The 25,661-nt window shown below is 44.5% G+C and overlaps 1 protein-coding gene across 3 annotated transcripts in view; it reads left to right on the top strand.

Moving 5' to 3' along the window:
* Positions 1–4,642: 4,642 nt before the first annotated feature.
* LOC135055744 (rho GTPase-activating protein 39-like) overlaps positions 4,643–25,661 on the top strand; it is a 152,292-nt gene continuing 131,273 nt past the window's right edge. For 2 of the 3 annotated variants that reach the window (XM_063960155.1, XM_063960153.1), the window contains exon 1: positions 4,643–4,884. In XM_063960155.1, coding sequence (XP_063816225.1) covers positions 4,874–4,884 — 11 coding nt within the window. In that variant the 5' untranslated portion in view covers positions 4,643–4,873. Of the gene's footprint in view, positions 4,885–5,129; positions 5,255–25,661 lie in introns of those variants that run through there. The other variant, XM_063960154.1, reaches the window with a different exon arrangement.

Here is a 25,661-nt window from a genome sequence, read left to right as displayed (position 1 = left end):
AGGGGTGTAATGGTGCAGTGTCTAGATGCTAAATCAAGATCCAAAGTCAGGTTCTCCGGTGAATAAATGAAATAATAAAGCTTTACAGGCAGCATTCAACACAAATTAACGGAAAATAACACACAGCCTTGGGCAGCTAGTCTGCAAATACAGTCTCATTCATGGAATCACAAAGTCTCACACTCTCCTTCATGCCTTCATGCAGAGTAACACAGGCTCCGGCCTGGCTTCTTCCTGGCAACAAAAACTCAGTCCCAGAGACCCACAGTCTGACTTCCTACAGTGCCTTCAGTGTAACACAGGTTATCCGGATGCTAGGTCGACATGGATAAGGTTGACAGTCAATAGGTTGACCACTAATGGTCGACAGGCATTAGGTTGATATGGTCAAAATGTCAACATGGTCGAAAAGTTGACATGGCAATGGTTGACGCAGAAGAAGGTCAACATGACTTTTTTACATTTTTTTGTGTGACTTTTTTCATACCGTACAATCCATGTGGACTACAATTGGGAATAGTAACCTGTGCCGAGCGCAGAGGGGATGCGGTGCACTAACGGGTTTATGGTCACTTTAGGGAGTAAATGACACAAAAATAAAATAAAAACCCCATGCCGACCACCGGGATTCCCTTGGCTGTTGGGATTCCGACGTCGGTATCCTGACCGCCAGGATCCCTACAGCAGGGAAACTGCTTCCCTTACCAGCTATGCACCAATATATTTTATCACTTGATTTGTCCCTTTCATAGTAGATGTTACACATTCATTGCTCTGATCAGTAAAGAAGAAAATGTAGCCACAGCAGTAGGTGACTACCATAAAAGCTGTCAAATCCCCGTTGGTAATTGACCCCAAATGAGAAAGATCTGTGACTTTTGTATGTGCCTGCAACTTTTTTCAGACTTGTCTTGTGATTTCCTGTTAAGATGTGTTGTTTTGACACAATTTAAAACAACACTTAAATGTGTTCTATTTTTACTCACAAAGTAATTTAGAGATGTTCCTTATTGTGATTTGTAAGACCAATGTCTGATTGCTACATGTTGTTGAGCAATTCAAACATATCCAGCAAAGCTTTATTTTGGATGTATTTTGCCTTTGCTAGAAAGGAAGGACAAAGTACAGTATGTTGTCTAGCTTAAGGCTATAAGTGTTAGCTAATTAAATCACTAGTCAATAGGAGACCCCATGCACATGCAACTTTGAATTCACTTGCAAAGTGTTATAAACTAACAGACAAATGTTTGTTCATATTGAAAACTAAATGAGCCTGGTAGGTTGCTTATTTTGATCATGAATGAATTCACAACTGTATTATTAGGAATCACACACTAGGTGGAGCTGAATAATGCATCTTATGTAGCCCATCACCAAATGTTATATTGACAGAAAAAAAACAAACCCCGAAAACCGTTTTGCATTATATGGCGTTTACATTATTTTATATTCGGAAATAATATTTACCATGTATTTTAACGCACTAGAATGACACATTTTATTATAGCATATTCAGAATCACAAGAACTGCAAACTCTGAACATGTAATATATAAAATAAAACATAAGACTCATTGTAAAGCAGAAATGTAATGGTTAGCAAATTGCTGCAATACAATTGCCTAACTCATGTATGCTCTATGAAAGTAGTGCTTAGAAAGAATGTATAATATACTTATGAGGCAACAAATGCATCAGTTTCCCAATTATTCAGTTAGCTGCGATTTTCTGTTGAGGGAGGCCTACACCGCACACCCTGAACCATTTTTTCAATACTTACCGCTTTGGAGTCCTCAGCCGGTAGCAGCAGTGCTGCAGAAATCACCAGGAAAATGTTGTGCAGCCATTTTCCCGGCACAAAACAAGTCAAGTGACTGCTAATGCAATTTCTTACACACTCGCAGGGATAAGATCCTTTCTGAGTCCCTGTACTCAATGTGTTTTTTTAATATAGTCTTGCAAAAGTTGACTTTATACCTCCTGTGAAGGCTTTTGGGGTTGGCAGGGAGGCAGAGGGTGACCAGGGATAGGCAGTGGGTGACTAGGGATAGGCAGAGGGAGGCACAGAGTAAGGGGGAGGCAGAGAATGGCAGGGGGAGGCAGTGGGTGATGAGGATGGCAGAGGGTGGCAGGGGATGGCAGAGGATGACTAGGGAGACCCAGAGGGTGACAGGGGGAGGCAGTGGGTGACAAGGATGAAAGAGTGGCAAAGGGGAGGCAGAGGGCGACTAGCGAGAGACAGAGGTTGACAGGGAGAGGCAGTCGGTGACGGGAAGCTCCCAGCCAGCCATGTGCGCTCTATGGCTATCTGCATGTAGATGAGGGAGCCGGGAGTGCAGCCTGTGTGTGGCAGCGGCGGCAGCATTGTCTGAGGTTTAGAACCGCTGCTCTAGGTAAGAGTCTTTGCTCATTTTTGCTTGCACCTCATAGGAGGAGATTTATCAAAACTTGGAGAAAGGTAAAGTATTAACCAATCAGCTTATTAAAAAAATGACAGGAACTGATTGGTTAGTACTTTAGCTCTCTCTTTCTCTAAATTAAATTAGTGCAGTACAGTAAGTAGATATTACTGTTTTTTTTTTAATCTAAGGTGCATGCTCCAATTACCCAGTGCCGTACAAAACTGTGCTGGGGGCTTGAGTTTTTGGACCCTCTCCAAATTGTGAAAAGACCTGTTTCTCCCCAATTTCTCAGAACCAAAAGGCCCCAATGAGGGTCACCCTGTGCTGAACCTAGGGGGGACCCCCTTGATATCTCTGACTCCCAGAGCCTTAGAGGACAGAGTCTTCATGCTTCCTTCCACCGCAAGGCTCGGGGTCGAGTTTTGAACTTACAAAGTAGATGAAAAATACAAAGAAGATATTAAAAATATCTTCTTTGTATTATTCTAATAATTTTTATAGTCAAAAACACACACACACACCAAACATAAAAAGTGTGGGCAAAGGAAAAATGATGTCACCTGAAAAATGAAGTACTCAGTACAAAGTGATGTACAAAGTGTAAATGTGTGGTCCATCACCAGTGTGTGTTCGGGCATCCCTGACTCAGACGGCACCAGGGCCCGTGTGCCCCCTCCTTTGTAGTTGGCGCCCGGCAGCGAAATAGAGTCTGAGCATTAGAGGGCCACAGACTCTATTGTGCATGCGCAAATCTCAAGGAAATGGCGCAGCGGCCATTTCCCCAGTGATTTCCTTACTGCACATGTGCAAAACCCCTGGAAAAAAAGACATTTGCACCATTTACCCAGAGATTTGTGATGGGGATGCAGTCAAGTTGCCGGCTGTCGGGATCCCAGCATTCATGACACCAACGCCGGAATCCTGACAGCAGGGAAAATGACGGCTGTTTGAATCCCGACCGCAGACCCAAATTCCCACTCGGGTGGTGGTCCGCGCCACCACCAGAGGAGGAATATAATAGTGCGGCTACCAAAGGTCGCCACTGGGGCCGATGCGTGGCGTGCCCGTGAGGGGACTTGCTGTGCTCAGCGCCGAGATTTCAGCGTCAGTCTCCTGACTGCTGGGATCCCGACCACCGTCAATACATACTGATTCCTTGTGGAGAGATGCTGTCACTAGCGGGGGACTCTGGAAAGGTGAGTAGTAAAAAAATGGGGTGCACACATTACAGATACGCCACTGCCTCTTGGTCAAAGGACTAGCATACCCTCCAACATGACCCGCCCCACTAGGTACAAAATGCTCTGTTTCTGGACTTCCCTCTTAATTTATGATTGCCATCACCTGTGAAGAAACAGCTTTCTTATCATTTAACTAGTACAACACAGGTGATGGCAATCATAAATTAAGAGGGAAGTACAGAAACAGAGCATTTTGTACCTAGTGGGGCGGGTCATGTTGATGGGTCTGGACTAGGTGATGGGCCATCGACTACTGGGAGCGCCTTTAAGCCCCACAGTGTACACCTAGGGGTAAATTTACTAAGGTGGGAGTTTTTTAGAACTGGTGATGTTGCCCATAGCAACCAATCAGATTGTATCTATTATCTTCTAGAAGCAGCTAGACAAATGTTAAGTAGAATCTGATTGGTTGCTATGGGCAACATCACCAGTTCTAAAAAAACTCCCACCTTAGTAAATTTATCCCCTAGTCTAAACCAAAAGGCCATCTACTATAATAGCCAAGTTTCCTATAAACTTCCATTCTATGGGGAGCAAACACAAATTAACGTAATGCCTTTGCCCAAACGTTCTGGAGGCCATTTATGGCCAGTGCTACTTTGTAAATAGAATCTCTTTGAAATGGGGAAGACAAGTGACAGTAAATGTTTTCCATGTGTCATCATAAATCAGAGCAGACTGTGTGGTCATGTTAATTTTGTGTATTACAGAATCATATGCTTTTATACATTAATAATGCAGTACAAACAAACCAACATGGTTAATGATTATAGGTATATCATACCACAATGAAATATTAGTTTTACGTGAAAGAGAAACTTCTAAAGAGGGAATCGGTGACAAATGACGTTAGTATGGGATTTTCTAAAAGGGAATTTCCCTTAACCCCTCTGTTGCTGGAAAAGCTACCTTGGGCTGATCAGCAGAGGCATGACATGGGTTAACACCCCCTCTCCTTTGTGCAATGTAAATGCATGTCCCAGCTCTACAAACCAGTAGATGGGGGAGGATATACTGGGAGTGGAATCAGATTACACATCCTGCCTGGGAAGGGAGAGCCTGGCTCACACACACACAGGGAAGGAGGGGATCTATCTCTTACTTTTGTCATATCACTGCTTGGGGATCGCGACAGATACTACAGAATCTAAGCAATCAACAGGTCTACCAGGACTTTTAATTTACTTTTAGGCTCTTCCACCGGACCATGTGAGGGGGGAGACATATAAAAATGGCTGACAGGTAAGAAAGGGCACGGGGGGGTGTTGCTCACAGGTTACAGGAGGGAGCAGCTGGCTGTGTGTCTGAAGAGCCCCAGTGTGATCAAGCAGCACTGTTATCCCTGCGGGCTGCCCAGGGGGCCTTATGTATTCTATACATTGCTGGGGGTGATCCCGGGCTCCTCGCCGCGGCTGTGCTTCATGCACTCACTGTAGTCCGTGTGCTGTAAGCCAGACTCCCAACGGCCTCATTATACTCCGCTTGTACTTTAGTATTGTTAGTGATTGAACTTTGCTGAGTTGAAGTGTGTGCTTCATCATGAAGTTTCTGCATTGTTTAGCTAATATTTTACTAAACATCATCAATATTAACACAGTGCTGTACAGAAAAGGTATATAGTGTGCATTTGTGTGTTTTAATTAGATATAAGCACGTAATGTCAGTATATGCTATTAAAGAAATAATATTTGAGTATATATTGTAAAATAGTGGGTTTTTTTTTACTTGGATTAATGTCCCTGACATAAGTGCATTATTATCTTTTGAGCATATTGAGGCTGGTTGTAGCTCATAAATGGTGTTGCAGGCTCCACACCAGCCACATACTTCTGTTTTTATTCCTCTTGTAGGACATGTACTTTGCAGCTGATGGTCCATGACAGGTTATGGGGTGGGTGGGAGCACAGTGATGTTGCTCGGGCAGCTTTTGGGGCTGATTCCTACATGTGGGATATGAATCTAATCTGTCTGAATGGAAATAGCAGCTGCAAAACTCTTTAACTTCATGTTAACTGAGCAACTGCTAGGGGCTGCCTAGTATCTAGTGAAACTGCCTCGGCTGATCTCCTTACTTCCAAAACATAATTATCATGCTCTCCTGTTAATTTATAAATGAGACTTTTTCTTCAAGTTGTTCCACACGTTACTGATTTAACTTTTCTGTTATAGTGGATGTTTTTGTGATTTTTGCTTTGTGGCTGCGATATTATGTTGTTGCATTAAAGGCCATAATCCTCTTTGTTTCCAATTACATGTATGGAATTGATGGCATCGGAAGGTCCAGTCTGTCTTTGCATCATGTTTGGCTTATAGTATGACTAAATGTACACCGTGTTACACATGTTGATTTTACAGTAGCATTGGGTGGTGATGTGGCTGCTGCCTATAGGAACAAGAGCAGTTAGCAGTAGGATTTTTGTTGTTGTTGTTGTTGTTTGTTGTGTTATTCTGTACATTTATTTGATTCTTTAGATGGTGCCGTTTGACAAAGTTCTACAACCCTTCATGTATATTTGATACCCCCGTATTTACTGTACTACATTGTTACTTTTTGAATATTCCAGAAAAAATAAAAATAAAAAAGTCATCTAACAAAACAGGATTAATTGGCTAACATGTCACTTCCTGTTGGAGGTCCTCTTATTTCCATGGGGTCAATTCTATTCTCTACAGTCGAATAGCGCCGGGAGTTTGCTCCCGGCGCTATTCAATACAGCGACGAGTGACCCTCAATTGTCGGGAATTCTTCTCTCATCCTCGGGGGATGAGAGAAGAAACCCGACAAAAGTGCTGCCGCACGGCCGGCGCGATGCTGATTCTGTCGGGAATCAGCCTCGCGCCGGGGAGTTAAGTCGGAGAATGCCCGTTCTCCCGACAATTCAACCTGTTTAGTTGGCGAGAATGGGCCATCGCCCACTTAACTGGAGCTGAATTGAATAGCGTCGGGAGCTAATTCCCGGCGCTATTCAACTGTCGGAGAATAGAATTGACCCCCATGTTTGCTGTATTATGATAGATTTCTATATTAGCTTTACTGAGTTTCTCTATGATGGCTTGATTTATGAAATGTCAGTTGGTTTAGGCAAAATAAAGTTATTCTCAACCATCATTGGGGTCGATTCAATTCAGCGACAGTTGAATAGCGCTGGGAGTTAGCTCCCGCCGCTATTCAATACAGCGACAAGTGACACCAATTGTCGGGAATTCTTCTCTCACCCCCAGGGGATGAGAGAGGAAATCCGACAAAAGTGCGGCCGGCGCGAGGCTGATTCTGTCGGGAATCGGCATCGCGGCGGGGAGTTAAGTCGGAGAATGCCCGTTCTCCCGACAATTCAAACTGTTAAGTCCGTGAGAACGGGCCTTCTCCGACTTAACTTGAGCTGAATTGAATAGCGATGGGAGCTAACTCCTGGCGCTATTCAACTGTCGCTGAATTGAATCGACCCCATTGTGTTAGGCCCTATATTCCTGGGGAAAGGTTATTACCATTATATTCTTTCAATGAGACTGCTTTAAAAGTTCAATAAATGCATAATGTGAATCTGTTGCTTGTAAACAGTGGAGGCGGCCACTTTGTGCCGAAACATTCAGTATGGGCGAATTAATGGGATGTACTAAATGGAAAATGTGGCTAAAAGCCCATTTCCGAACTTTGGCCCTCATTCAGTAGCCGTCGCTAATGCTGCGTGAACGCAGATGGGTACCTGAGTGGCGACGGCAGTGCGCATGTGTGAGGAGTCATCCCTGAAGGATGCAATTGGATAATGATTGACAGCGACGGCTGCGATGGGGGCGCCGTACCATTGCCATGTTGCATATGCATGGGGGTATCCACAACCTCAGGTCAGCGATGTGATAGCAATGCTGGGCGGGACATGGTATGCTGAGTGGCCCCCAGCATGCGATCGTACTGAGTAGAAGATTTTGCTACTCAACCTGAATAGGGTCTTTTGTCTGCATTTCCCATATGTACTAAGCCCAGGACCCCAGTGCTTTGATGCAGTAGGTAGCTGGCATTACGCTATAGAAGCCTATTGGCTTCTTATCACATTCTTCATGAGAGGGATCCAATTGGATTCTTCCATCAACCCCCGTGGCTGCTGGGGTCCTCTGCACATGCACAGAGGGACTTCCAGGGCTGAAATCCGGAAGTGCCGGCATCGCAAAGGGCAGCACTTATCAGAAGAGCTGTCCTTTGTGATACTAATCCCATATGATTGATGCGATTAGTATCCATTCGATGTGTGGCAGCATGTTCCGCAAATGCTTAGTACAGATGAAGCCCTCTTCATCTATGCCTTTAATAGGATTAACTGAGCCAGGGCAGTTGTTCTTAATCCCCTGCTGTATTGTTCTCTGTATTGTATTGCAGCTGAGAACAATGGATGAAAGGCTTATGCTAATAAACCTTGGTGCACATAGATGCAGCAGAGAAGCCTAGATGAGCATGGCTCCATCTGTATAACCCACCCTATATATTTATTGGACCGATAATCAGGTGCTTGGCTTGGTTTATTGTATGGTGTGTATGCTTGAGTGTTTTAGCCAAACACTGATTTAACTGTCCAAAAAATGGGCCAGAAACGTGTGCTTCCGATTATCCAATTGGTGTCCTTGACGGAAAATATCGTCCAAAAGGTCCCAATATGATGCAGAGTGCGGGTATTCTTGCTAATCTGACCATATTTCCTTTGGTTTATCTTGATTACCTCATCCTCCAAGTTAGTGGACATGTGAACATAAGTGAACTTATGAACATAAGTTCAATGTTGTGTGACAGAGAATCGCATACAGTACTTAAAGCAAGAAAAAGAAAAAGAAAATACAGCTGCGCCCGGGATTAACAGAGCATATGGTAAACCATAATTAATCAGTTAATTGCACATGCGAATACAGATCACCGAGTGTCAAATCAATCAAGCCCAATCAATAATGCACATAAATGTTTTAATATAACAAAAATAAAATTATATTTAAAAATATACTGTGCACAGTATCTAATTAATATTGCTTTAAAAAAGCCAAAGGAGAGAACATATAAGACATAAATCATACAAGTGTATCCAATTGTGAACACAATACTGTGGCATAAATGTATCTCAGACCTGTCTCAATTGAGAAATGTGGTCATTGAGAAACACTGTTACGCAATTGATTTTTAAATAATGACTATGAAATCAGTTTGAAGTCCACAATAATGTATGGTGATAAATAAATTCGGACAGATATCTCAGTTCATCAAGTCCATATGGTATATAACTAATGTTATGATATGTACTGTTCATAAAACGGAACTATAATATGAGATGCTTGTTCTCTAAAACAGGTACGTGTGGCGTCCCACCGTAATATTACCTGATAAGTAGTGAAAAATAGGAACCGATGTTCGGATTAAGCACACCTCATGTGGCTGCTGATTGATTGGTAATATTGAGACCGCTGGTCCTTGGTTGAATAACGGAAGGAAAGGTGCTGATAGTGACCGCCAGACTGCGCTGGCCTCGTTTTATGAACAGTACATATCATAACATTAGTTATATACCATATGGACTTGATGAACTGAGATATCTGTCCGAATTTATTTATCACCATACATTATTGTGGACTTCAAACTGATTTCATAGTCATTATTTAAAAATCAATTGCGTAACAGTGTTTCTCAATGACCACATTTCTCAATTGAGACAGGTCTGAGATACATTTATGCCACAGTATTGTGTTCACAATTGGATACACTTGTATGATTTATGTCTTATATGTTCTCTCCTTTGGCTTTTTTAAAGCAATATTAATTAGATACTGTGCACAGTATATTTTTAAATATAATTTTATTTTTGTTATATTAAAACATTTATGTGCATTATTGATTGGGCTTGATTGATTTGACACTCGGTGATCTGTATTCGCATGTGCAATTAATTGATTAATTATGGTTTACCATATGCTCTGTTAATCCCGGGCGCAGCTGTATTTTCTTTTTCTTATATTTATATACAAACGTACAGAAGTTTGTTTGCAGCAGCGAACGGGAGATACAGAGGTACGACCAATTTGGATGTACATGTGCATATTTGCATGTGTATATATACACATATATAAAATTTTCCTTAAAATTAGCGCCTAGGTTTTTCGTTTTTTTAGTACTTAAAGCAATTTTTTTTTTTTTTAAATAATTGTTTTTTTTTAATGTGTAGTGTAGGCATCGGGAACTTCCAGTGGCAGAAAAGTTGGCCCAATCAACAGAATTGCATAACGTGTACCTAGTTTAATTTTAAAGAATATTTGCTCTGACCACAAGTGGTTGCCACAGCTGTGAGTAAATACTGTATGACAGATAAGGCTAGGGCCACACATAGCTGCCAAGCGGGTCCCGTTCTTGGCCGGGAGGGTTTTTTTGTGTTCACACGGATCCTGTTCTGTGGGATGCCGCAGAACAGGATCTGGTCAGTAACACACGGGATTTCATAGAACATAGTGCACAGCCGCACTGTTTGAACACATACTGTACATTGAATTGTATGTGTTCACACTGAAATACCGTTGTCCTGCCGTTCGGCCCAACTGCAGCATGCTGCGGTTGGATGCAGTGGGACTGCTGCACATGTGTGGGCGCCTGCATAGGCGCCCATGTGCACTCTCCTTCTGGGACCCATTTGGCCGCTATGTGTGGCCCTACACTTAGGGGGACATGTACTAAGCAGTGATAAAAGTGGAGAAGTGAGCCAGTGAGCCAATCAGCTGCTCTGTATATGTTTATAGTATGCAAATTATAAATGTTACGTCAATGCTGATTGATTGCCATGGGCAACTTCTCCACTTTTATCACTGCTTAGTAAATGTCCCCCTAAGTCTGAGTGAGTTTGCTTTGAACCTTGTTTTAGATGATGATTACCAGCTGCAGACCTTCCCAGGAGTTGATGATGGTCACAGGAAAGGCAATGCTACTGTAGTGGGTAGTTTTTAATGAAGGGAGGTTATTCACAGTGGCTCTTTAAACTGGAAAAGTTTTTCATGAAGGTTAGTGGTGATCTTATTCTTAACACATCATAAGCTTACATTTTTTACGTATCAGAAAGATATCGGAGATAATTTAACAATGCATCTCTGGCTTTCTGTCACTAAAGGCCTATACACACGACGATTTTGAGCTGAAAGCAGGTCACTTTTGGTGTTTTGAGCTGCTTTCAGCTCAAATCCGCCCAGTGTGTATGTCCCGGCAATGAGCGCTGTTGCGCGCTCCCGCTTCATTGCCGGCGGTCGCCGTTCATCTGCTGGTATTACCAGTAGATGAACGGCGGGGTGAACGGCTTTCCATAGCGTCCTGCTATGGAAAGCCGTTCAGCCCTGCTGACAATGCTGGGCAGGGGGGAAAAGTGATTTTCAGCCCAGCGATGTCAGCTGTCATTGCTGTGTATAAACGTTGGCCAAAAACGCCTAATGTGTTTGCACCTTAAGGGGTAAATTTACTAAAGGACGATATTTCTTTTCCTTTTTTTTTTTTTTTTTTTTTTTTCTTTTTTTTTTAATCAATTTGAAATCGATCTAAATCGATGTTGTGTTTCCAGGTCTAAAACACACATTTACTAACATTTTAAGAAATAATATAAAACAAAAATCTGTTATTCAATTCAGCTCAAGTTAAGTCGGCGAAGGCCCGTTCTCACGGACTTAACAGGTTGAATTGTCAGGAGAACGGGCAATCTCTGACTTAAATCCCCGCTGCGATGCTGATTCCCGACAGAATTAGCCTCGCGACAGCACTTTTGTCGGATTTTCTCTCTCATCCCCCGGGGGTGAGAGGAGAATTCCCAACAATTTGTGTCATTTGTTGTTGTATTGAATAGCGCCGGGAGCTAACCCTCTGCGCTATTCAACTGTCGCTGAATTGAATCGACCCCCTAGAATTGTTGTAAGTGTAAGCTAGCTGTTAAATTAAACCTACAGGCCCTCTATGTAACTTTGGCCAATCATAGTTAATTAACCAGTTGCGTCTCATCAGTGTAAATGTTCTAACAGCCAATCAGGGTGGTAAGAGTCCCTTGCTGTAATTGGCATGGAGCTAACCATTAGACTAAATAGTGAAATATTTATTGATGTTCTGGGGTTTGCTGAATAAGTTTCAATAAAAGTCAAGTGTCCTTTGTGGTGTAGAGATGATTACTGGGAGGGAAAAGTTGTAAATAACTGGAGAAAAAGTTTTAGGGCTTGTTCATGCTAGATGGTTGACTGGCCTTTATGAGCGTTGAGGTCAGGGTGAGTTGACCACATCCCTGCTACTTGAAAAGCACATGGTGATTTAAGGATCATTGATCCCTGGGCCAGCACACCCCAGTCATTCATGCTTTGTGAAGCCTTTCAGTGTGGTGATCCTAAGCATGTGCTGTAGTGAGAATAGAGGAGGCTCAGTGACATAAATACACCTAGGTCACCATGACTGGCACCACAAGCTGGAGACCGTGTTAACATATCTAGACCACAATAGTTGTAAAGCTCAGACAGTATCCTTGTGTGAAAGTCTTCAATATTAACTGGTGACAAACACCTTTGGTTACAATGCTGCGTACTTACAGACACTTCTGTTTGGTGTAATATGTATTAACATGGTTTGCAAAGTGAGGAAGATCATGTGACTCGGCATTGTGCTTGTAAAACCTGTCTCTTGTCTCTGGTTTTAGTCTAATTTAGGATTTCATTCTCACACTTTGCCCCAGGAACGATTCACAGAGGTTTGTGAAAGGAAATACAAGCTTTACATTGCCCATATATAGAAAAAATACAAAGCAGAAATGACATTTTGTGTATTTCCTGTTTTACAGTTGTGCTAGATAAAAAAAATATATGCAGGAGACAGTTACTGTGTTTTTGTATCAACCAGAAAATATCAGTAATAAAAAAGGTTAATGTATACATAATATTAACTACATTAAAGTTACATTGCACCAAAAACTGGAAATCATAAGAGTCGGCACACGCTAGAGCCGTGCTTACCAAACTTTTTTGAATCCCTGTTCCCTAGAGTATAAAAAAAAATGTGAAAAAAAATTCACAGCGCTGCTAGGTCAACAGTTTGTTACAGAGAAATTCAGAAAAAAATATTAAATTTAATAAGTTGTGCTTATATGTCGTCCTTAGGTTCAGTTATGTGGTGAGGGACAAGGTTTGCATCATATTTTATGGCTAGAAGCCACATGCACTGGTTTTGCCTATTACAGTGGGCACAATTCAATTCTAAAGAGTTGAATAGCGCCGGGAATTAGCTCCCGGGTCTATTCAATACAGGGACTAAACACTGTGTTTTGTCTTGAGAACCGGCATTCTCCGACTTAAGTGCCTGGCGCGGTGCTGTTTCTCCTGCGCTAAGGGCAGAAATCAACATCGCCCCGGCACTTTTGTCGGATTTCCGCTCACACCCATTTGGGGGTGCGAGAAGAAATCCCGTCGTCGGGTGTCACAGGGTGCTGTATTGAATAGCCCCGGAGCAAATTCATTTTGACCCTTCCTGAGCGACGTTGTTTACTTTATCGCTAAGTGTGTATGCCACCGAGTGATGCACAGCCCTGCGGTTCGTTAACAACCCTTGCTGTCGGTTGTGCATGCACCTCAATTTGGACTGTTGTCCAAAAACTGCATGCACAGGCCAGCCGCGGTGTGACCTCACTCAGCGATATCGTTTGCATATCGCTCAATGTGTATGCACACCGGCCACCCTGGTTGGGAAGGGAACACACTAGGCGAAATCGCTCATAGAGCACATCGCCTAGTGTGTACCCACCTTTAGAATTAAATTGTGCCCATTGACCATAAATAATTTAGGCGGAATTCAAGTGTTATATAGCGCCCAATCTCCCGTATAAAATGACGGGAGAACGCAGGTCGATATTCAATTGATCTTTTCTTATCACACATAGCGCTCTCATAGCATCTGGTTTAGCCACATAAAGCTAATGGGTGCGATGCAAAAAAGTCCTGTGTGGTCACCCAAATGGGTCACTTTGCGCATTTCCCCTCGCTACCCCTATGTTGAGCGAGCTGAAATGCAGGCACTGGCAGCCAATGTGCCCAAACCAAGCTACAATTGAATAGCTCTGTTTGGGTGCCATCTAGTGACTGCTGCGGAAAAACAATTGAATTCCGCCTTTTGAGTTGGTCCTGGACCACCAATCCAGGGCAACCCTGCAATTACCACGGCATCCAGTTTGGGAACCATTGTATTAGAATGATATTGTGACGATTTGCAGTATTGGAATTATAAATCCTCTGCATCATCTAGTGTGTACGCACAAATGCATGCTTCTGTGGGTTGCTTGTGAAATCTTCTGGTCAGCCATGTTGCACGGCCAATCAGACATTATTATGTGAGTGCCCACATAGTGTAATGAAGGTTGGAGCGAGGTATCGTTCTGTCGTTCTTTGCATCATGTAGTGAGTACGGCCAATCTCGTATGGTCCAGGCCGAAGGGAATTTGGACCAACCATCGGGACGATTGGCCGTCGCTCTAGTGTATTCCCACAGTAAGTGAAATTTAAAAATGAACATTATCTGGACAGGAATATATGACAAATCCCTACGTTACATGTAGCATTAGGCATCGTAATCAGGGGTATACTCCTGAGTATTAAGAGGAATGTATATACAAGGAAAGACCAAATAATAATATTTGGAAGCCCTCAATTGACATACATGTGTTTGTTAAAATAAAAAAATAATCTCTTAATTTGTATTATAATATGCCATCTAATAAGATGGGTACACACTAGGCGACGTGCTGTATGAGCGACATTGCCTAGTGTTTCCCCTCCCGGGCCAGGGCAATTGGCGGCAGGGCATACGACGACCATATTGCTCAGTGACGTCAGACTGCGGCCGGGCCGTGCATGCTGCTCTTGGACAAATTGAGCTGCATGCACGGCCGACGAGGGTCGTTAACGACCCACAGGGCCGCGCATATGTCGTTGCTGGCATACACACTTGCCGAGAAAGTAAACAACGTCGCTCAGGAAGGGGGAAAATGAGCGATGTTTACTTTCTTGGCAAGTCTTTATGCACCTATAGAGTTACAATAACATAGCAAGATAAAGAAAATGAAAAGAAATGTCCTTAGCATTGAACAAGTGAATATAGAATTTGGAGGGTTCTAGTGTAAAAAAACTCTTGGATTTGATGTACTTTTTATAATGTGATGAGGGGCAGATGTACTAAGCAGTGGAGAGGGATAAAGTACCAGCCAATCAGCTCCTGTCAGCTGATTGGCCTTTTACTTTATCTCTTTCCACTGTATCACTCTCCAAGGTTTAGTACATCTGCCTCCATATTGCTGTTGAGGAAACACTAAGTGAGACATAGAGGGAGATTCATGAAAGCTTGGAGAGAGGTATAGTGGAGAGAGCTAAAGTACCAACCAGCCAGCTCCTAAGGCTGTGTATACACTATGTGACTGATCTGTCGATATAGCGGCCGGTCGATTTGTCTCTCTTGACATCACAACGAGGTGGACCAATCTGGGATGTTAGTCCCTGCAGTCATTGTACGGGTCACCCATACACACAGCTAGACAAGATATGTTGGCATTGGCTGTGCCGTCTGGCCAACCTGTTATGTCTGTGAACAACATAACTTACAGACATATCAGTTGTTCATGCCCGCTGATGCACTACTCATTTTCTTTTACTTTAATAGCAAAACCGTGCTCTCAATTGAATTCCCCCCTAAGTTCCCTAGAAATATTCTGTTCAATTAAATTGATTTGTAGCACGCTTTATTTCAGTGCCAGTACTCTGATGGAAAGAGGGGATCTGGTCTCTATGTCGACAGTAACTAGGTCGACCACTATTGGTCGACAGCATCTAGGTCGACAGGGTATATAGGTCGACAGGATCTATAGGTTGACATGTTCTAGGTCGACATGAGTTTTTCTTTTTTTGATCTTTTTCACACTTAACGATCCACGTGGACTACGATTGGGAATAGTAACCTGCCTGAAGCATGGCGAGCGGACACGGTGCACTAATTGGGGTTCCCGGTCACTGTACGGAGAAAACAGAAAAAACTTTAAAAAACTAATGTCGAACTTTTGACCTGTCGACCTAGACCCTGTCGATCTAGAGACCCTGTCGACCTAGTTACCCTCTACCTTCCATACCACACCCGGGAAGAGTTGTGCCAGACATGCAGAATAATACCGCTTTCATATTGCAAATGCCGATTCGCACTCGGGAATTGGAAACTGGTCTTTCCCACGTGCGACCCGGCATGGGACCCTTTCTACTGGCTTCCTAACCCGGCAATAAGCCAGGTCTGGTTGCCATCGGGGGCTCTATCGGAAAAGGGTGTGGAGGCGGCGCTGTGAGATGAGATCATCTCCGCACCGCCTCTCCCTATGCTGTGAACGGGTCCTGGGTCGCATCGATCCGGGAAACCCGTTCACACTGCACCTAAAGAAGGGTTATTCCTGGGTTGAATTACCGGGTCAATCGATTGGGGGTTTCTGGAGTGGCTTTTTCACACCGCACAGCGACCCGTCTCGACCTGGCAATATACCGGGGTGATACTGGGTTATTTGTGCGGTGTGAAAGGGGTATAAGAGAGATTGTATTATGAGGTTTGTTCAATACTGATAAATGGGGACATATTGAAAATATTTAGGTTATCCATGGAAATTAAAGACAGTGGGGCAGATGTATTAACCTGGAGAAGGCATAAGGAAGTGATAAATCCAAGGTGACAAATGCACCAGCCAATCAGCTACAATATGTAAATTAACAGTTAGGTGCTCATTGGCTGGTGCGTTATCACCTTGCACTTATCACTGCTTTATCACTTCATTATGCCTTCTCCAGGTTAATACATCTGCCCCAGTGTCTGTAAATATGATGGGTTTCTTAGCATTAAAGGTTACGTTAACATTTACATTATTGCACTCTAACGACTATAGATTATCACCTTCTACAAATGTCAACACCAGTGTTTACAAATTCCCCTTTTTTTTTGCACTTATCGCGTGTTTATGAAAAAGCAGCTGCAGTAGGTGTTAATGGCCATTTAAACAACAGTTTGGTGCTTTTTGTGGCTGACGTCAGGATATTACATGGAGGACCTATGTATTTATAATAGCAAGCTGTTTCATCGTCGGCTTTACAGTGCTTCCTTTTCTCTCTTTACTTTCGCTAAGCATTAAAAAAACAAAACAAAAAACAATGTGAATAGAATATGTCTGATCTATTCCAAATAAAACAGAGAGGGGTGCAGTCATCCTCGTGTGGAATTCCTGGGGCTGTACTATTCATACAGTGACATGTTGAGGCATGCCTGCAAAGTACACCTCTCCTGTCCTGTGATCTCTTGTCTGAAATATTGTTTTTTAACTATGAAAGATAATTTCACACTCCAATACATTCTTAAATAGAAAAACTTCAGTCTTTGTCACTCCACCTGTGTGTGTATATGTACACCTTTTTATTCCACGTTCAGAGACAGCTGGACTGCACACAAAATATGGAAACAAGGTAATCGGCAACAAAACAATGTATCAGGGTATGTCCAATGCATTGTGGGACATCCTGATTGCTAATTTAGGAATTATTTAGACCACTTGCAAAAGCTTCAGTATGATTGGTTTCTTTTTATATGTGGACAGATCCAATTGGGCAACACTATTGCTGATCAACCAGATCACATGAAAGATCCTGGTCATTGGCCAATCAACTGCTCCAGTTGTTAACATGGACATCCCATATTCCTGGTCCCAAGCAGATGCTGATCCATTTTGGGACTGTGCAAGAAATTGTTTGTCTATATACATTTTTGTTTTTATGTCTCATCACTCAAACACACTTGCGTGTCAATTCAGTTAGTTGTGAGTTTGCAAAAGCACACACCCAGCAATGCGCCACCCGTGAAATGAGAGATTCAAATAGATATGGTGATTTGACAGACTTGTGGCATGGTTGCGCAACTTCTCTGCTTTGAAGTGCCATCCTAGTCCCCAAAAAGTGTGAACAAAGGCTGGGTACACACGTAAAAGATATCTTCTCCATCGTGCTGGCCGAGAGGCCACTTATGTAAGCTATACACACTTACCAATCGGCCTCTTGATGTGTCAGGCCAGACATCACAACTACGCAAGCATTTAAATTCGCCTGCCCAGGTGTGATGTCAGTGTTGGCACACCCGGCGACCCGCTACAGATATCTTTCATCACTCGACAGATATAGCTTTCTAGTGTGGCCCGTGCAAAGGATAGCAGGACCGTATAGAATAGGGGTGGGCAAAATACGGCCCGCAAACCGATCCTGACCGGCCCACTGCTTCCCACCAGCATGTAATGACAAGCGGCCCGACTGACTGAGCTGCTTGTCATTGCTCTGCAGTACTCCAAGCGGCCGGCGCCTGTCTCCCCTGCTGCTGCTGCACGGCGCCTGAAACACTCATCCTCCTCCTCCCGCCTCCAGAGTCCCCATTGACAAAGGCAGCGATCAGACGAAAAGGGGGTGGAGCTAGGTGGAGACGAGGGGGCGGAGCTACATGGGACATAAGTCACTGCTACAGATCCATCCTTCCTGCCACTGCCAGCCAGACAAAGATCAGTAAGTTAATGGAAAAAGTGAGGGAAAGAAAGTGTATTTGTGTATGTGTGAGTGTATATATATGAGAGTGTGTGTGTATATGTTTGTGTGTGCGGGCAGTGGCGTCAGACTGTATTTAGGTTAGGGGGGAGATCTTTAACGCCTGCTGTACCACCCCCCAACCCCCCCCTCCCCTGGATTCTTTCACCATGTCACCCCCCATGTTCTGTCACTAAGTCACCCCCCCGTGTTGTTACCGTGTCACCTCCCGTGTTCTGTCATCGTGTCCTGGCACCCCCGTGTTCTGTCACCGTGACACTCCCCCACGTTCTGTTACTGTGTCACCCCCGTGTTCTGCCACTGAGTCAGCCCCCCCATGTTCTGTCACGGTGTCACCCCACCCCCATGTTCTGTCACCCCCCGTGTTCTGTCACTGTCACCCCCCCCCCCGTGTTCTGTCACTGTCACCCCCCCGTGTTCTGTCACTGTCACCCCCCCGTGTTCTGTCACTGTGTCCCCCCCCCCCGTGTTCTGTCACTGTGTCCCCCCCGTGTTCTGTCACTTTGTCACCCCCCCGTGTTCTGTCACTTTGTCACCCCCCCGTGTTCTGTCACTTTGTCACCCCCCCGTGTTCTGTCACCGTGTCACCCCCCCGTGTTCTGTCACTGTGTCACCCCCCCCGTGTTCTGTCACTGTGTCACCCCCCCCGTGTTCTGTCACCGTGTCACCCCCCCGTGTTCTGTCACCGTGTCACCCCCCCCGTGTTCTGTCACCGTGTCACCCCCCCCCGTGTTCTGTCACCGTGTCACCCCCCCCCCGTGTTCTGTCACCGTGTCACCCCCCCCGTGTTCTGTCACCGTGTCACCCCCCCCGTGTTCTGTCACCGTGTCACCCCCCCCGTGTTCTGTCACCGTGTCACCCCCCCGTGTTCTGTCACTAAGTCACCCCGCCGTGTTGTTACCGTGTCACCTCCCGTGTTCTGTCACTGTGTCACCTCCCGTGTTCTGTCACTGTGTCGCCCCCGTGTTCTGTCACTGTGTCGCCCCCGTGTTCTGTCACTGTGTCGCCCCCGTGTTCTGTCACTGTGTCGCCCCCGTGTTCTGTCACTGTGTCGCCCCCCGCGTTCTGTCACTGTGTCGCCCCCCGCGTTCTGTCACTGTGTCACCCCCCGCGTTCTGTCACTGTGTCACCCCCCGCGTTCTGTCACTGTGTCACCCCCCGCGTTCTGTCACTGTGTCACCCCCCGCGTTCTGTCACTGTGTCACCCCCCGCGTTCTGTCACTGTGTCACCCCCCGCGTTCTGTCACTGTCACCCCCCCGCGTTCTGTCACTGTCACCCCCCGCTTTCTGTCACTGTCACCCCCCGCTTTCTGTCACCCCCCCGCGTTCTCACTGTCACCCCCCCCCCCGCGTTCTGTCACTGTCACCCCCCCCCGCGTTCTGTCACAGTGTCACCCCCCCCCCCGCGTTCTGTCACCCCCCCCGCGTTCTGTCACCGTGTCACCCCCCCCGCGTTCTGTCACCGTGTCACCCCCCCCCCCGCGTTCTGTCACCGTGTCACCCCCCCCCCGCGTTCTGTCACCGTGTCACCCCCCCCCCGCGTTCTGTCACCGTGTCACCCCCCCCCGCGTTCTGTCACCGTGTCACCCCCCCGCGTTCTGTCACCGTGTCACCCCCCGCGTTCTGTCACCGTGTCACCCCCCCGCGTTCTGTCACCGTGTCACCCCCCCGCGTTCTGTCACCGTGTCACCCCCCCCCCGCGCGTTCTGTCACCGTGTCATACCCTGTGTTCCATCACCGTGTCCCACCCCCATGTTCTGTCACTGTGTCACACCTTTCCCCAGGGGCCATAAGACACTGGATAATTTGCTTGCTGTGCAATGATTATCCCAAATAAAATGTTAATGTGTAAAAGGGGACTCTACCTGCCGTAATGTGTAAAAGGGGGCTCTACCTTCCGTAATGTGTAAAAGGGGGCTCTACCTGCTGTAATGTGTAAAATAGAGCTCTACCTGGTGTAATGTGTGACAGGGGCTCTACCTGGAGTAATGTGTGTAAGTGGTGCTACTGTGTGGCGTAATTTGAATAATGGAGACTATTGTGCAGCCTAAAATGAATCTGTATTCTTTTTTGGCCACACCCCTTCCCCATGAAGCCACGTCCCTATATTTTTGGCAATTAGGGGAGCTGCTATTTTGTGTGCGGCCCTCGAAAACTGACAGGAAAGTGTCAAGTGGCCCCTCAGCTGAAATAATTGACCACCCCTGGTATAGAAGGATATTCGTGACCATACAGAAATACTGGAAGTTCTTAAAAGGTGTCAAATGACTGATTGCATTGACATGACTGCATATTTTTTTGTTTTATTAATGGTGGGAAAAATGGTAGAACACAATTGTTTTTCAGCAAATGAAAGTCTTTACAGACATTTTAATGTACCCAAAATACTGTTATTTTTTAAGTTATTTTTGAGTAATATTATACAAGTTTTTTAAAGCTGGGAAAAAAACCACTCACTGTACCTCTCATCTGCAAGTTCTAAAACCCCTATTTCATCATTACAACAACCCTACATGTCCTACATCATTTTACACCTTATTTAGCTTTTTAGAGAATTTCTGGAAACTGACATATCTTTATTGGCCAAATTATGGTGTTTAAGTGCATGATTATTCATTGGTAGGGGTGCACCAGAGGTTCTGCATTGTGTTCTAACATTTTTACTGTTATAATAAAGGTATTCCCTACCTTTTCACCTGCACAGGGGGATGTCCACATAAAACACCATGAATTTGCTTGGAACATGCAATGCGAGTTTGCAATTGAATTGCAAATGTACTATAATTCGTGGTGTGAATTCACCATGAAACAGGCTCACAGGACCCAACTCGCTACTTATTGAATTGACCCCTTAGATTATTATAAAATAATGGAAGTTCCATAAACAGTCAACATGAGTGATAATCCTGTGAATAGTGGATAAAGGTCCTTTTAAGGTTGGATCGCTGCTGCGAAATTCGGTTGCCTGTGCGAACCTTCACAGCGCGATTTAATCCCTGAAGAATGTGATCGCGCTGTGATTGACAGTGGCGGCCATAGGGTTGGCAACAGGGCAGGACCGTTTTTGGGGTGGCTGTGTGATGTCACTTGCAGCCGCTCCGATGAAGAAAATGGTGGCGGACCGCCTGCATATGCAGCCTAGCTGCGTACCAAGGGGGTCTTCATTAATTCTGGACTCAGCGATGGAATCACAATTGTTTTACTATTTCATCGCTGGTCGCCAATTAGCATGCTGGGCGGTCTTGTGCTGCGCAGCCTTCAGTGTGCTATAGAAGCAGTTGTAGCTTCTGTAACTTTTACTGAAAAGGGTCTAAAGGGTTGATGTTGTCAAATAATAGGCTTATTGAGGTAGATATTAGTACCTTTTACAAATGTAACTTTTTCACGGGACTTGAAAAATAAGATTTGTAAAACAACATCCAGTAGTGTGCAAAAATGTATACACTTCTTTAGCTTATATCCTTGTTTTGTTAAAGATCACATGCTTGTTAAACTTGTCTACAGGCCGACATATCTCTTCATTTTCAGAGGAGCTGATGCTCCTCATGTGTATAACAGAATTTTCTGGGATCCCTTGGTACCAGTGGCCAAGGGATGGCGGTCATTAGGTCGACATACATTGGGTTGACCACGTTTGGTCAACATGCATTAGGTCGACATGATCACTAGGTCGACGTGTACTAGGTCGACATGGAAAAAGGTCGACATGAGTTTTTCACAATTTTTTTTTTTTTTTTTTTTACCTTTTTCATACTTAACGTTCCACGTGGACTACGATTGGGAACGGTAACCTCTGCCGAGTGCAGCGAGCCACCGCGCCCGAACACGAGACATGCGAGGGGTCACGGTGCACTAACTGGGGTTCCCCGTCACTCTTCGAAGAAAACGACACCAAAAAAAGTAAAAAAATCCCCCATGTTGACCTTTTTCCATGTCGACTTAGCACATGACGACCTTATGGCCATGTCGACCAAATGTAGTCGACCCAGTGTATGTTGACCTAATGAACCACATCCGTGGCCAATAGCCTGCTTACATGATGTCTCTCATCACTGGAGTTCTACAGTTGGTACATAGCTTTAGCTCTGTGGAGCTCTTTGTAAGCGGTTCCGTTGAGCTCTGCCGAGTACCATGTACGGCTTTGCAGTGTGCTTTTTGTGCGTGCAGCATTGCTGCTTCAAAAATTAACATAATCTTGAGGGATCCAGCTTTTGGCTTAAGATAAAAGGGGTCCCAGAGAGAATGTGGGCCTGTGAAATTATATTTAATTAATAACTGTTTTCGTCCGGAGCTGAAGAAGAATGGAACGTTTATTTTATGCACACCAGTGCCAGCAAGAATGTACTGGTGTCTGAACGGTGAGGGATGCAAAACAAATGAACTCACAGACAGACTGGGGAATATGACATTACATACACAGAAGGTGATAGGGTAACAAAATAAACACAAAGTGAACAGAGAAGCCCAAAGGCTAAGAAACTGGGTGTCTCCCTAATATTAGGAATGCTCAGATGGAAAGAAGCAAGATGTAGTGATTTAATACATAGAGAACCCGAAATGCTGTTGCTAAGGGCAACAGCAAAACCCTAAAGGGTTACCAACGGGTGTAGCAGTAAACTCCTTGGTCAGAGATGGAATAATAGACACAAGGAGAGTTTCCACAATCCTAGTCCTCACTTGCAGTGCACTGGTTCAGCTTACTGCCACTAAACTGACACCTGAACACCTTGCACAGTGAGAAAGGATTTTGGCAGGCAAGTCTGAGAATACAGCCGCAAACTTGCTAGGTTCACAGAGTAGCAAAAGAACCCCAGCAGGTTAAACGACTGACTCCAGTCTTACTGCTAGGTCTGGATTGGCAGAGTGTAATACCAAATCCCAAGGCCTATTTGCACTAAGCAACAAACAAATACAAAGTTTACACAGTACTAGCTAGCTTTCAGGAACTGACTAACCAACAAAGATTCAGCAGCATCTGCCTAACCTGAGAAGAGGGTTTATATAGCAGGTGCTGTCCACGCCCCACTCAGACCTCACAGACTGTGAGCACAAAAACCAGCACCGGATCCCCTGTCGTCCACAGAGCCTGTAACCACTGCACAGCAAAAGACCCGAACCGGAGTATCAGCTACGCTCAGGTTACTCCGCTAGCACTTGTCTCCCGGTTGCCATGACGACGTGGCAGCACAGAGAAGGAGACCCTAACAGTTTATAAAGATGTTCTATAGGTGGTAGTATGGCTTCATAAGTGTTTAGGTTATGTGCACAAGTCACTTTTTTACCATTTGAAAAAAAACATTAAAAAATCTATTATTTTTCTTCATTAAATCTGTTTATTATACATTAAAAAAAAAGGAAAGATGTGTATTTACATTATATATAGCTTGGGAAAGGAGTTGTACATTTACTAACACCCAAATCTCATTGCATTGCACAAAGTCTCATTTGTACTTGCCATCTGTGAGGTCCTGTGAGTGCCCTTATTTGGGGTGTGTATATATGTGTACAGTCCCTTATATCCCCTTTACACTGCCGCAATAACCTGGGTATTTGCCAGGTGGACTGGGGTCGCGGCTCTGTGTGAAAGGGTCCCTGATAAATAACCCAGGTCCAGTGACCCGTGATGTAAACAGGTTCCATTACAAGCCTATGGAGAGCTGGATCACCGGCGCTTGAAGATGATGTAATCTCCAAGCGCCGCAAGATGGAAGCCCTGGCATTAACCTGGGTCCAGCCTGCGATATAAATAGGAGCTTGAAACCTGTGTTCAGTGATCTGGGGTTTTTGGTATAAAAGGGGTATTATTTAGGGAAGCGGTCATGTGACACTCAGGATCCCGGCGATCACCATACTGATGCCGGGATCCCGAGCAATCAAACGCCTAATAGCATGTCGACTAACGGGGACTATTCCCACTCGTGGGTGCTCTATAGCGCTCGCACCCCGCGCCGGCATTCTGCGGTCGGGATCCCGGGGTCGGTATGCTTGATGTTCATGAAGAAATAATAAATACTTAAATTTTTTACATTTTTGATGATCTATTTAGTAAAGTATTTCTAGAACATCATATACATCTTCATAATTACGAAGATCCATTTCTGTATGTGTATAGACGGTTTGCAGTATAGAGATGACCAAAGTGTCATACATATCTGGTTCTGCAGTGGAACAGCCTATTTTGCAAACAATGTTTAAGATCTGCTTTTGCTTTGCCTTTCCATGCTAAATTTATAATCTATGAATAGATCAGTGATTCTGCCGTGTGGTTTGGTCCGGGTAACACTGGGAACAAAACAAAAATTCTTTCCAGGGACGTGTGAAAAAAGTTTGCTGCCAAATATGGAAAGAAACAATTTTATTGTTGAACTGTTTTGAAAAATTGAATGTTAAAATACTGGGACGCATATTAGGCAAATCAGAATGTCCACATGCAATTATGATAATAAATCATTTTTAATGACTTTCTAATAAACGATTCTGCAGTCAAATAGCAGGCATTATGTAATGGCATGCGGTCAGGATACCGACAGTCGGGAGTCCAACAGTCAGTGCTAGCTTTTGGGTTAAGGTTAGGTACTAGGGGGAGGGTTAGAGTTAGGCTGCATTTAGGCTGTTTTAGACCTGATAGCAAATTTACAGACATCAAGGCGCTTTATAGACATCAAAAACATTAGATGCACGTAATACAGAATATTTAAATAATACAGCAATAGAGGAACAACACAGACATAATAATGCAGGATTGGTGTTGGCATATTTGGTAATAAGTTCCACGAGTTGTGTATTCTACCCTCACAAGGTACTAAGTGAGGCAGGCATTTTAGGTGCACAGTGTAGGATTACCCTGGGTGGAATAGTCTACCCCTAGTAGGAATGACACAAAATGGGGTGGTTACAGTGTCCTGACACTCAGAGTAGGGACCCAACTATTTACCAGTCCATCCACAAGGGTACCAGGGGGGAGATGTACTAAGCCTGAAAAGTTATAAATATCACTGTGATAAAGCACCAGCCAATCGGCTCCTAACTGCCATGTCACAGGCTGTGTTTGAAAAATGACAGTTAGGAGCCGATTGGCTGGTGCTTTATCACAGTGATATTTATCACTTTTCAAGCTTAGTACATCTGGCCCCAGATTAGGCAGCCATGTTGGACGCACCACGAAGGTTACACTGTGGAAGGTGAGCCATACAAAGGCCCAATGCATATTAGGGAAAACTGACACTTCTGTAGTAGTATGATATATTATACATGGAAAGATCCACGTGAAGTACATCCTGCCTGCAGGGGAACCATCCGAGGCAGCCATCTGGGGTGCACTGCTTAGGTTGCTGCTGGCAGGGTGTGAAGTCAGTGGAGTTACACATTACAGGAATGGCAGACAGTGGTAGTACTTG

Source organism: Pseudophryne corroboree, chromosome 3, assembly GCF_028390025.1.
Source record: "Pseudophryne corroboree isolate aPseCor3 chromosome 3, aPseCor3.hap2, whole genome shotgun sequence".
Taxonomy (NCBI): Eukaryota; Metazoa; Chordata; class Amphibia; order Anura; family Myobatrachidae; genus Pseudophryne; species Pseudophryne corroboree.
This window is presented reverse-complemented; position numbering and strand designations above follow the sequence as displayed.